The sequence below is a fragment of the Lagopus muta genome, chromosome 1 (assembly GCF_023343835.1).
Source record: "Lagopus muta isolate bLagMut1 chromosome 1, bLagMut1 primary, whole genome shotgun sequence".
Taxonomy (NCBI): Eukaryota; Metazoa; Chordata; class Aves; order Galliformes; family Phasianidae; genus Lagopus; species Lagopus muta.
Genome location: NC_064433.1, coordinates 76,439,589 through 76,453,068, shown reverse-complemented (window position 1 = coordinate 76,453,068; position 13,480 = coordinate 76,439,589). Strand labels below are relative to the sequence as shown.

At 41.0% G+C, this 13,480-nt stretch overlaps 1 protein-coding gene across 4 annotated transcripts in view; it reads left to right on the top strand.

Annotated features, from left to right (window-relative positions):
• LOC125697068 (alpha-2-macroglobulin-like) overlaps window positions 1-13,480 on the top strand; it is a 37,145-nt gene that overhangs the window by 2,672 nt on the left and 20,993 nt on the right. For 3 of the 4 annotated variants that reach the window (XR_007378663.1, XM_048953667.1, XM_048953684.1), the window contains exons 2-10: window positions 1,474-1,657; window positions 5,196-5,352; window positions 5,910-5,962; window positions 6,646-6,666; window positions 9,695-9,863; window positions 11,526-11,610; window positions 12,308-12,431; window positions 13,064-13,178; window positions 13,315-13,424. Coding sequence is in view for 3 of the 4 variants with exons in the window: in XM_048953667.1 (XP_048809624.1) it covers window positions 1,474-1,657; window positions 5,196-5,352; window positions 5,910-5,962; window positions 6,646-6,666; window positions 9,695-9,863; window positions 11,526-11,610; window positions 12,308-12,431; window positions 13,064-13,178; window positions 13,315-13,424 (1,018 nt within the window). In the remaining variant the exon portion in view is untranslated. Of the gene's footprint in view, window positions 1-1,473; window positions 1,658-5,195; window positions 5,353-5,909; window positions 5,963-6,645; window positions 6,667-9,694; window positions 9,864-11,525; window positions 11,611-12,307; window positions 12,432-13,063; window positions 13,179-13,314; window positions 13,425-13,480 lie in introns of those variants that run through there. The other variant, XM_048953691.1, reaches the window with a different exon arrangement.

Here is a 13,480-nt window from a genome sequence, read left to right as displayed (position 1 = left end):
CCTGTTAGCTCCTTTTGTTCTTTACCCAGGGAAGGATATTCAGCTGCTGTTTATCACATGATGCAGCCTGAGTATATTTATTTGCTGTTCTTGGATTGCTTGAGAGTACGAGAAGGTTCAAGAGCCACAAGCTAGTCATACCAAATTAATCTTTTGGGCTTTATAGTACCTGATGCCACTAGGTTCCTTGATTTAATTTGATATTTCAGTGATGAACAATGTCATCTTTCTTTCATTCCTTTTTCAGTGCTAAAGAATGTTAATCTTCCAGATTTCAGATTATCTCACATCTTTCAATGATTTTTTTTCTAAAACCTTTTTTTTTTTTTTAAATGGGAATATGACAACATACCTTTAGTTATACAATAGCCAAACTGTGTTGTGAATTGTTCTTTATTCCTTTATTTAAGAAAAGAGGGTTAAGAATATTTCCTTATCGTCCATTTGTCACTTATCTCTGAAGATTTTACAAGAGCTCTTGGCAGTGCTAATCTCTGAGTGGGAGTAGCAAATCTAGCTATGTGTACACTGTTGGGGGTGATATTTTATTTCTTAATTCATTATTTTCCCTGTATGAATGGTTCATTTGCTATTATTTTCTACACAAACCCACAATACAAAGTTTTCAAAGGTACACTAGTCAGTACCTTACAGATTATTCAGCAATAGACTGAGCAACAGGGACTCTGCACAGATCCTTGAGATTTTTACTGGTAACCACCTTCTGCTGTATAAACAGACTGTTATTTCTTACTCTTTATGTTCTACTTTTTAACCAATTAATGTGCATCAGAATTAATAATTGGATTTATTAATGAAAATTAGTCAAATTATCCCTTTTACTGAATGCCAACTAATGTTTTCTCTGAGAACTTTTGCCAGAAGTTCTTTGAAGATACAAGTATACTTCTGTTGTGACAAAGCACTGTCCTCTGAAATGCTCTGTGTGCTCATCTTAATAAAGTCATGAACTGCAGCACTCACATTTTTGCTCAGCATGAGGAGAATTTGGAAACCTGGACAGGCAAAAAAAGGAGCAGCCACAGACGCTGGAATTTTTTCAACCTTACAACTGATGAATTTCCAACATTTTTTAGCTAATGCTTTTGAGTCTCATGGGACTGTGAAATAAAAAAAAATAATAATAAAAAAGTAACAGCCTGGAACTTTTCATGCCATCTTTACTCTCTATTGTGAAGCTGAACAAAGCAGCCTTTATAAAGGAGTATCTATTATTGGCATCAAAATTGTTCCCTACTGTGAAGCATTTTCCTGTTTTTAGGCTAATTAATAAGGTGGCTTAACACGTATAAACCCAAAGTAAGATGTATTACTCATGTTTATGCACTGAATTCACAGGAATAGTAGTGGATAAGACTTGCTGGTTTGCTAATTTCCTTTTATTTTAGAAAACTTCCACTGTTTTCTTAATACTGTTTCACAGTTCTGATTCTTGCTTTGTTCCTTTTCCAGGCAGTACATGGTGCTTCTGCCCTTTCTGATACATACTGATTCTCCTGAAAAAGTCTGTGTTCAGCTGACTCACTTGAATGAGTCTGTAACACTGCGTGCTACAATTCAGTATCAAGGGGAAAACAGGAGCTTGATTGATGATGTGGTGTCGGAGAAAGATTTGTTTACCTGCATCCCTTACTCCGTGAGTAATCTAATCTCTGTGAGCATATCTTCTGTGTTTATTGCTAAAATGCAGTGGAACTAAACAAAGATGAGAAACAAGGTGTTGCAATCAGAGGTTTTAAGCTGAGCCAAACAACAACAAAAGCATTTGATGTAGAAAACTGAGTGTGCATGCAGGACTTACGCAATGTTTCATCTTCAAACTTTGACTTTAAAGTAGAACTTAGCCCATCTCAGCTTGATCTGCTTAAGACTCAGAGGAAAAAGAATGAACTGGAATGAAAACCATAGAAGACGGGGATGTGGAAAATTAAACTGAAGTCCATGATGTTATCTTATCTCTTTCTGGGGCTTATTCATGTTTCTTGCAGAAGGCTAGTTGGTGAGTAATATAAGCAAGTGGTACCAATCCCAAATAATGAATTTTAGATGATTTCCATTTTAATGAATCATAGGATGGATGGTGCAAGATCAGTTTCAATACTTCAAAGAGGAAAGTTTGTAAGTGAAGGTACTGAGAGGCTAACAGCTTTGGAAGGAGAAGAGGAAGAACCATGGAGAAAATGCAAGGAAATGGAGAATATCAGTCATCTTACTAATTTCTGAAGGAATCATAGAATGAGTTGGGTTGGATTGGGTTAGGTTAGGTTGTGCTGGATTGTACTGGAAGGGACCATGCAAGAGATCATCTAAATTCCAACCACATTGCCATGGGCAGAGGCATTCTGGACCTGTTGTTTTTTAACAGAGGAGGTCTTGTGGGGGATGTAAAGATTGGAGGATATCTGAGTTAGAGTGATCAAGAAATTACAGATTTTTTTTGATCCTTGTTGAACCATGGAGGAGAGTCAGCAGAACTGCCACCTTGGACTTCCAGGGGGCAGACTTTAGCCTCTTTAGGACCATAGTGGAGAGGGTCCCTTGGAAGGCAGCTTTGGAGGGCGTGGGAGCCCAGTAAGGCTGGGAATGCTTTGAGGAAGTTATTTTAAAGGTGCAGGAGCTGACCATCCCCATGTCAAGACAAGCCAACAGGCACTGAGGCTGGGCTGGATGAACAGAGACCTTCGGCTGGAACTCAAGAACAAAAGGAAAGTTTACAGTCTTTGGAAGAGTAGGCAAGCAACTTATGATGATTACAAGTATATAGTGAAGCTGTGCAGGGAGAAAATTTGAAAAGCCAAAGCCCAACTAGAACTGAACTTGGCCGCTAAGGTAAAGGACAACAGTAAATATTTCAATAAATGCATCAACAGCAAGAGGAGGGCTTGGGAGAATCTCTGTCCCTTGTTGGATGCCAAGCGCAAAGCAGTGACCAAGGATCAGGACAAGGCTGAGGTACTTAATGCCTTTTTTGCCTCAGTCTTTAATGGCAGGACTTGTTACTGAACACAAAGCTCCTTGTGCTGGCAGGTAGGAATGGGGAACAGAATAGACCCTGCATGATCTACGATGAAATAGTTTTGGACCTGCTCCGAAAGCTGGATGTTCACAGGTCCATGGGGCCAGATAGATTGCACCCTAGAGTGCTGAGGGATTTGGCGGATGTGGTTGCCAAACCACTCTCCATCATCCTTCGACAATCCTGGCTAATGGAATGTCGTGGTGGACTGGAGACTGACAAACTTGACGTCCATCTTCAAAAAGGGCTGGAAAGATGATCCTGGTATCTCTAGACCTGTCAGTCTCACCTTGGTTCCAGGGACGGTTATGAAATGGATAATCTCGAGAGCCATTTTGGACCAATTAAAAGTCAACCAGGAGATCAGGCCCAGTCAGCATGGGTTTGTGAGTGGTAGATCCTGTCTGACAAACCTGATTTTGTTCTGCATCAGGATGACCTGCTTAGTGGATGAAGGTAAGGCTGTTGATGTGGTTTACCCGGACTTCAGTAAAGCCTTTGACACTGTCCTCCACAACATTCTTGTGGAGAAACTGGCTGCCCATAATTTGGATGGACATGCACTCCACTAGGTGAAACACTGGCTGGATGGCTGTGCCCAAAAAGTTGTGGTCAATGGAGTTAAATCCAGTTGGCGTCCAGTCACAAGTGCTGTCCCCCAGGGCTTGGTACTGGAGCCACTTCTATTTAATATCTTTATTAATGATCTTGATGAGGGGATTGAGTGCACCCTCAGTAAGTTTGCAGATGACACCAAGCTGGGAGGGACTGTTGATCTGCCAGCACAGGGGAAAAAGACACTACGGAGGGACCTGGATAGACTGGATCAGTGGGCCAAGGTAAACTGCATGTATGAGTTTCAATAAGGCCAAGTGTCGGGTCCTGAATTTTAGTCACAACAATCCCAGGTTACCCTACAGGCTTGGGGGGGAGTGGCTGGAAAGCTGCCTGATGCAAAGGGACTTTGGTGTACTGACATACAGTAGGCTGAATATGAGCCAGCATTGTGCCAAGAAAGCCAGTGGCATCCTGGCTTATACCAGGAATGGTGTGGTGAGCAGGACTAGGGAAGTAATCCTGCCCATGTACTCAGCACTGGTGAGGCCTCACCTTGAGTACTGTGTCCAGTTTTGAGCACAGAAAGGACAGTGAGGTGCTGGAGCAGGTCCAAAGAAGGGCAACAAGGCTTGTGAAGGGCTTGGAGAATATGTTCTAGAAGGAGAGACTGGAGGAACTGGGGTTGTTTAGTCTGGGTTGATCTCTTCTCACTGGTGACAGGTGACAGGACGAGGGGAAATGGCCTGAAGTTGTGCGAGGGTAGGTTTAGGTTGGATATTAGGAAACACTTCTTTACAGAAAGACTTGTTAAGCACTGGAATAGGCTCCCCAGGGAGGTGGTTGAGTCACCATCCCTGAATGTGTTTAAAAACTGTTTGGATGTGGTGCTCAAGGTCATGATTTAGTGGAGGGTTGTTAGAGTTAGGGTAGTATGGTTAGGTTGTGGTTGAACTTGATGATCCTTAAGGTCTTTTCCAACCTGAGTCATTCTATGATCTTCCAACAGATCAGGTTGCCTGAAGCTTCATACAACCTGGTCTTGAACATTTCCAGGGATAGGGCATCCATCCAAGCTTCCTTGATAGATATGTTCCAGTGCCTCATCACCCTCATAGTGAAGAATTTGCTCCTGATATCTTATCTAAATTTACCCTTTTTCATTTAAAATCATTCCCTTTTCTCTACACTCCCTGATGAAGACTCTGTCCTCAGCTTTCCTGTAGGCCTGTTTTAGGTGCTGGAAGACTGCTGTAAGGTCTTCTCAGAGCATTTCATTCTTTAGACTGAACAACTTCAACTGCCTCAGCCTGTCTTCATAGGAGAGATCTCCAGCCTTCTGATTATCACTCCAATAGAGGCATGTTTTTTTAAGCTGAGGGCCCCAGGTCTGAAATCATTACCACAGATGGGTCTCACTACAAAGAAGTAGAGGGGTGAATCACCTCCCTCAATGAGCCCTCCCAGTTCACATCACAAAATCATGCTTTACCCTTGTTTCCAACCTCGTGTCTTTCATGTCTCTACAGAGACTCTGTCCTGCAAAGGCTCAGTGCAGTGAGGTGAATCAGTAAAGCAGTTATGATCTTCATTTTTCTCTCAGCTTTCAAAATCCAACAGCACATCAGTGGCACTTCTCACTGTGACGGTGAAGGGAGAGACGCTGCAGTTCAGAAGCCGCAAGTCAGTGCTGGTCAAGAATTCTGAGAGTTTGGTCTTTGTCCAGACAGACAAACCTATCTACAAGCCTGGACAGACAGGTACAGAGAATTGGGTTGGTGTTAACTCTGGTGCAGTGTTAAGCAGAAAATCTTCTGGATTTAATTCCCCAGACAATATTTTTATTAAAGAAGTTTTCAAAGCTCTTTTGGGGGGGGATTGAGAGCCAAAAGAAAATCTTACTTCTGTCAGCTGAGATCTAAGGCATGTGGTACCATTGTTGTTTGTATTCTCTGCCCTCTGGGCACAATATCTCAGCCAGATGGAGGCACAGATTCACATTCCTCCCTCTCAATTATAAGCACAAATCTGGGTTGTCTCCCTTGGCTGCATCTGAACCAACAGGGCAGAACAAGCACTTCCCACAGATAACTCATTTCAGCCAAGATCTGATTCTCCCTCTAAATTTGTTCGTCTTTCACCATCAGTAAGAAAATGAGTGTAAAAAAAATCACTACCATGACTTAAGGATCTCATTTTGGAATCTGTTGATCAGTGAAATTAATCTGAGTTAAAAGTTATTGAAACATTTATGTTTGGTGGTAATTGTTATAAATCTTAACAACAAAATTTTCTTCTTTTTCATTACACTTCTCAGTTCTGTTTCGGATTGTTTCTCTGGATAAAGACTTCCACCCACTGAATGAGAAGGTATGCACATAATTCCTTGTTTTTAACCAAGAGGCTTAATTCCCATTTAACACCTTTATTATCCACATCCAAAAAAACTGAAGAGAACCTTTACAGCAAATGATCCTTTCTCACAATACCATTGACCCATCCCATAGGTCATATTCTGTCTGGGACACAGTCCATCTGTTTCCACTAATAGCTGCTCCTTTTATTTCAAAGGGATATAGATATTTAGAACCTGATTTTTCAAAGGAACGTACTACTTTCAAAGGAATAAGCCCATAGACAGACATTTCATCAGAGAAAAAATGTGAGACAAGTTTGCATTGAAAGTAACAGATACTTTCAGCAATAAGTGCCACCACATGCTTAGAGACCGAGAGAGAAGGATGAAAAGGATTAGGTTTGAAGAAACTGATTACTCTTATAGGTTCACCTTTTGGTTTATTTGTTAATCAGCCCTCATGCAGACAAGTTATTTGAGAATTCTTGATCATGTTTTCAAACCATGGTAAGACAACAAGATGGAGCTCTAAAGTACTATTTATGAAAAAATGAGCATGCAGTGCAAATACAGAAAATGGCTCAGAGGGTTTCTCAGCATGCTGGTTTTCTGTCTTTCAGTTCAAAACTGAAAATTGCTTTAATCCGCATGTGATTCTCCTTTCTAACTCTGATTTTCCTTTGTTCCTTCCCCATAGTTTCCATTCGTCTATGTTCAGGTAAGTGCATAACTGCATGATTATTATTTCAGCAGAATGTGAACGCTCGGTATTATTACCCAGTAGTGGTGTTTTCATGCTGAGGTGCAAGTGAAAACAGATGGTGTGTAAAGGAAGACTGAATATCTAAATAAGTTCTAACATTGATAATGACATCTGAATAAGTTCTGATATTGATTCTCTGATTGAGGATTCTGTACTGTTGAACCAAAATACTTGATGAGTACATGCCATGCTGTGAAGTACGGCTAGAGTGCATGAATGTCTTGTTCCTCTTCTCAAGCAGATCTAGGATTATCTGTCTGCAAAATATGTCCAAAACCATATAAATACATTTAATAAATAAAAGTAAAGAAATAAAATTATGTGAGTAAACATTTTCCTCTGTCTTCCCAAGCAAGCCTGTTTTTTGTTTGGTTGTTTTATTTTTTCTTGTTTTTTGTTTTAACAGTCAAACTTCAGTGACAGGCAAAAGTTAATAGGAAGGATGATTCTGACAATGAATCAATTAAGTACTCACTATATCCACTATTTCAGCTGAGTAAATCACTTTGCAGTTATCATGTGGGACATCATCCAGTGGAAAATTGATGGGAAGGACCTGGTGATATGCCCTAAGTTCTGATAGCAACACAAAGAATGATGAAATTAGTATGCACAAATCTCAGCTTGGTCTGTGTGATCATGGATCCTACATAGTCAGTTCTAGTAGTACTCCTTGCAGCTTAGGGTTGATGTCTTCATTCTGATCTGCTTCTCTGAAGCTGGAAGTGTTGCCAGACCAGAGGAGACAGAGGCTGGGACACAATTTTCCTCTTTTCTATCCTCTTGCTGGAGTGCTATCACTCCCTCTTCCCCTCAGCAACTACCAGAACAGAGTTGCAGAGCTGGTGGGCAACTGACAGCATGTTAATAGCAAGAGAAAAGGAAGGGTAAGAGACTATTGGGGTGTGGGGTATCAGGTAGAGGAAAATACCTCAGAAGTACCTTCTGCTAAGTCCTTCTTGTGAGTTTGGAGCCCCAAAAGAACAGGTCCCTTTCCTTTTAATTAGATGACAATTGACTGACTACAGGAATTTCATGAAATGAACAAGAAGGAAAGCCTATCCTCTGCCATCAATAATTTTGTAACCGTTTTTGTATCACTATCATTAAAAGCTTTAGTTTGAAAATACTAAGAAGGCCACGCTGGGCTTTCAGCTCCAGCCTGTGAGGCACAGTGTTTGTCAGTGGCGTTTACAACAGTTTACAAAGGCCAGTCCCACCATCCCCCACTCCCACCATCATCTCTCCCTTTTTTGCTGCAGCTTCTCAGTGTAGTACTGCTCTCTGGCTTTCACATACGCCAATGAGGCAATCTTATAGAATAGGAAACTCATCCAATAGCAAATTCATTCATCTGTTTTTTTTTTCTAGGATTTTGTTGTTGTTGTTGCTGCTGTTTTGCTTTGTTGCTGTTTTTGTTGTTGTTGCTGTTGTTGTTGTTATTTTTTGTTTGTTTTTAATGTATTAAATCAGATCCACTAGTGCAGTTTACTTCATACTTGCATGAAATTTGGACTGGCCCAAAGGAAAGGGTGGCAGGAATGAAGGAAGGTGGCAACTTAAGGTGCTAAGTTAGCACTGCTAAGTGCCAAAGAAACAAATGTTCATCCTTTCACCCTTAACACTGCTAAGCAATCACAGTCAGCCACAAAGGCAGGTATTAGTGTGAACCTATTTCTAACCTGTTAATTTGACCCATTGCTTCATTTAAAAGAAAAAAAAAAAAAAAAAAAGCTTCCCAGGAGAAACAAGCTGGCTGCCATAAATGCATTCTCCATAAATGCATCAAAGAAATGGCAACAAGATTACAAGCCCAGTTGTATAAAAAATTTAGATTTCTCCTTTAATGAGGCCCTGTGGTGTTCTTTAAAACAAGTGGTGATATTTTCACCATGGTTTATGAGTTACGACAGATAAGATTTCATCAGAACCACAGGATGCTTTATGGCCCGTGTCTTCTCCAAACTCAGAGAGTGCTTCATGGGGACAAACTCTTCTGGTTTCTGAGTGGTGGCCTCTGGCTAAGACGACATTCACATCACATTTTCCCTGAGCATGGGAATATAACCTCAGAATAGTGAATGTACTCCATCTGAAATTATTTATCTTGTGCTATATATAATAAATAGGCTTTTGGTGACAACCAATATACAACACATATAGCAAGCAGAAAATGAAAGGCTGTAAACAACCATGCTGCTGAGGTGCCTGCAAAGGGCAATTAGTTTGGTGACTTCTACAAGAAATTTGGGGCTGACCTGATGATTTTGGAGCACAGCTTATTGACAGTCGGTACATAGTGAGCAATACTCAACTACTGTAGTGATATATGGTCCAGCATAAGGAATAGCCAGAAAAAAGGAGAGGTCTCAGCTGGATGCACATATGTTGGATGTGCTTACTGTATTCTGGTGTACTCTGTGCTCCTTCCCCTGCATCCTTACCCTATGACAACATTTGGACTCTTATCTATGTAGACTTGTTTAGTTTCTCAGGTAAATCATGTATCTAATTCCTCAGCATACTATGCGCTACTTCTCAAGCATGCTCTATCCCAAGCACAAAAAAATTCCTGTTACAGACTGTACAGCAAGTGAAGGAGTCAGTCCAAAAATTTTCTTTCTCCCCATGCTCAATTAATTCCTGATGTCCATCTTTATGCCTTGCTACCTTGTCAGTCTTTCTTTTCCAACTTCCTGGCCTCGTCCTTTGTAAGCATGCACATGTTTATGAGGAGGAGACAGCACAGGACATCTGTGGTTAAAAACAATGTGCTTTATTGCATGCTAGTTATGCAGAATTGGCAGGTAAGAGATCCTGAAGTCACAGCTCTTCATAGATTATTATTTAAGGTTAGGCATTTCCCAGCTTGGATGTGTATTTCCTGGACACTCCAATGCTTTGTCCTTGGGAGCAGCCTTCACCAAACTGCCCTGACTGTGTACGTAACTTACTCGTAACATGGAGTTATTCTCATCTGCAGGATCCCCAGAGAAACCGTGTTTATCAATGGCAAGGGGTAGAACTTGAGACTGGCCTTACACAGCTCTCCTTCCCCCTCACCTCTGACCCCATCCAAGGCTCCTACAAAATAGTCGTGCAAAAGAACTTCATTGCCCACGTGGAGCACTCCTTCTCCGTAGAGGAATATGGTAAGGAAAGGAGATATGGGCTGCAAGCAGGGCTGACGAAATACCTTTTACTTTGGCCTCCTTGGGATTTGGGATTTTTTAGGAATGACATGGAGAAAACAAGAAATCTGAATACATAGGCAATGGAATTCAGAGGGGCTGATACAGAAGGATGTAGCTTCTTTGTAAATGATGGCTTCTTTGTAAATCCCACCCCAGGTTCGCATTTTTAGGCATGCAGTTTGCTGAAAGTAGCACTAGATACAAAGCAAGCAATTACAGCATTTTGGTGATCCTGACTCACAGTCTCTTCATCGCTTCTCTTTCTCTTTCTTTTTCCTTTTCTTCTTGTTTCTGGAAAAGTTTAGAAACTGGTTGGTTGAAGACAACCCTTGCACCCCAATTTAAAGAATACCACTTGAGAAATGTTATAAGAAAATGAAAGTAGGCTGGTAGTAGAGACTGAATAAGGAACTATGTGCTGTTTGGGTTACCTAATCTAACCCCAAATCTATTGTGCGTAGATGTGTCTCTGCCTAGCCTATGTGCATCTGAGGAGCCTCTTGGCCTGTACCCCTTGCTGGTTCTCCCTGGGGATCCCCTGGCTGTAAACAACTTGATTCACCGAGCTCATTGTTCAGAACAGTTTCTGGAAAGCAAAGGATGCAGATCCAAAGAAGACTGTAACTGAAGTGCTTGGGATCTGTCTTATCTGGGTCACAGTTAGGCACTGAGACTATTATGGTCATAAAAATGTCCGAAACAGAAACTGGGTTATAGGCTCCACCCTGTCACTGTAACAGATGGGCTGTGCCTTCCTCCCACAAAGATGTTACAGGCCTCCTCCCCAAACTAAAGATATTTGTCCCTTTCCTAGACTTATGGTAAGCTACATTCCCTTTTATTTGCTCTTTAGCCTCATTCCCACTTTGCTAACTCTTCTACATCTCATGCTGAGCCTTTTGAAGAGTATTGAACCACTGAGCTGAGGAGCTGTGCAATCTCACTCCTTTTACTTTCTTGCACCGGGAAAAACAAAAAAAACTTCAGGTGCAAACCCCAGAAGTAGGCCATTACACAGTCCTGGGCTTGAGTAGCTGAGGGACGTAGTAGCAGGATGAAGTCTAGGAAGTGAGATGTAACAAGTCAGAAACAAAACATGCTTTTTACTTGCCACCCTTCGTATCAGATTTTATTGCCACCTCATTCACTCGAAAAAAACCTGAGATTTCATAGCAGGCTGGGTTTTCCAGAACAATGAGAAACATCAAGAGAGAATCAATTATTTGAGCTGTTTCAATGTAGTAAATCACATAGGTGGTGAATGTACTGCTTTGGCTTAACTAAAAATTATGTGTTGTGAAACATGGAACGCAACATGCAGATAGCAGTGTGTCCATCCGAATAGGCATATCTGATCAATCTATAAAACTGTCTGACGTCAATAGGGTCACACAAGTATGTGCTGCAAATGAGGGAAGGTAGAGGCTACAACCCTCACCCTTCCTAATTCCCTTTAAAAACAAATGGTGGTGAAGTCAACAGAAACATAAGAAAGGGGTAGCAGTGGTACTGAAGACCATTAATGGTTCATATTGAGCTGATTCCGGCTCCCTGTTTGGGTTTCTGTGCAGTATACAGCTTTTCACTCTTCTCACATTAGATTTTCTGTCTCCTATCCAGTGCTGCCCAAGTATGAGGTCCTGGTGAAGCTGCCTAAGATGATCACAATTGAGGACAAGGAACTTCCAGTGTCCGTCTGTGGTCTGTGAGTCACAGAGCTGGAGTAAATCTCTCTCAAGCATCCTTCAGTTCTCCTTTCCACTATGAACTAAACAACAACAACAAAAATCACATTAAAAAAAAAAGGACTTTTAAAAGAGATCTCATGCAGGCAGGCTATTTCCACCCTGTATGTTCTGAGGCTGCTACTTGACCTTAACAATTCCTTACAGGATGATGTCAAACCAATCAGCAGTTCTCTCTTCGTTTATTCTACGTTTTCTCTTTCTGTCTTTACATCTCATCAGTTAGATCTTTACCACTCCTGAACCTTCCAGTACTTGGGGATGTCAGATCTGACATCACTTAAGCAGGTTGTTTAGAACCAGCATTGTAGTTTGTAACTTATACATTGTTCTGCTGAACCCTGTTCACCTGAACCCTTGACTCTTTGTGATACAAAGATACCCCCAACTGACATAATATTATGCAATAACTGACATCATATTATGCAATATTTTTCTGCATTGCTATGGAGACCTCCCACCTAGATCAGACTCTAATGTAAGAATCTCACTACTGTAATGATGGAAACATAATCACTAGAATGATCAGAGTATCAGACTGGGCTTTAAGAAGAAATACTACTAAGTAATACACAATTCTTAAGGATGTATGTCTGAATGTGACTCTGACTGCTTATCTCATCATCTAGTATATTGTTTAACACTTTGTGATTATAGTTACACCTATGGAAAACCAGTCCCTGGTATGGTGAGTGTCCAAGTGTGCCGGAAATTTTCCCATTCTGCTTCACATTGTTATAGAAAAGAAGGAGAAGCTGTATGTGAAGAATTCACCAGGCAGGTGAGCTACAAGATTAAAATGTAGGAGTCCTTCTTATGAGTAATGGGCAGTATTGCTTAAATTAAGAGGGCAAAACTGTGACTGTTGGTAGATGGTAGGACATCAGTGATAACTGTTCAGGAAAAAAGCAGATGTTCTCAGAGGAAGACGTTCTTCAGAGAGCAGTCATTAAACTGGAAACAGAAATGAAGAAAACGCCACAGCTGAAATCCTGACCCCAGTGAAATTAGTAACTAACTAGCAGCTGTGAGATGTCTGGTATTTATCACCAAACTAGGAAAGAACCTTTGACAGAATGTCATAACTGTGGGAAAGATTGGCAGGGAGCAAAAGCATAGAGAATGAGAAGACAAGAAGGCAATATATATATGGGTCAAATGCAGAAGGGAAAAAGTAAAAAAAATGAGGAGAGTAAGACAATGAAAAGAAGCAGGAAGACAAACAAAACTGAGTTTTGTTTTGGAGTTAATAAGGAAAGGAGTTAATAAGGAAATCTCTGCATGGCTGGAGAACTAAGTATTAAGAACATAAATCTGAGGTTACGTGAACACAAATTAAGCATGTTGCATTGAGAGTTTCTGTTCTACAGGACACCCAAGTTGTTTCTATTTTCTCTTCAAATCCTTACTTAGGCAGATGTTCACGGGTGTGTTTCTGCTGTAGTAAGAACTAAGATATTTCAACTCCGGCGCAGGGGATATAAGATGAGCATTGAGGTGCAAGGCAAGATCACAGAAGATGGTACAGGTATGTATCATCATGTATGTGGGAAACTAACTGTAGGCTACAAGAGGTGAGCTTGGCAAAGATGAGGAAGGTAGAATGGCATGTCTAAAAATGTTAAAGTTCATTAATAATCACTCTTTACTGTGCTCTCTCTCAGGAATAGTTGTGACTGGAACAGGCTCCTGTGAAATCACATCCATAATGAGCAAAGTCAGCTTTGACCTGTTGGACTCTCATTACAGACCAGGGATCCCACTCTTTGGCTGGGTGGGTAACTTCTGAGACCTTGGAAAGTGTAATATCACAGCAAACTCACTGTTTGT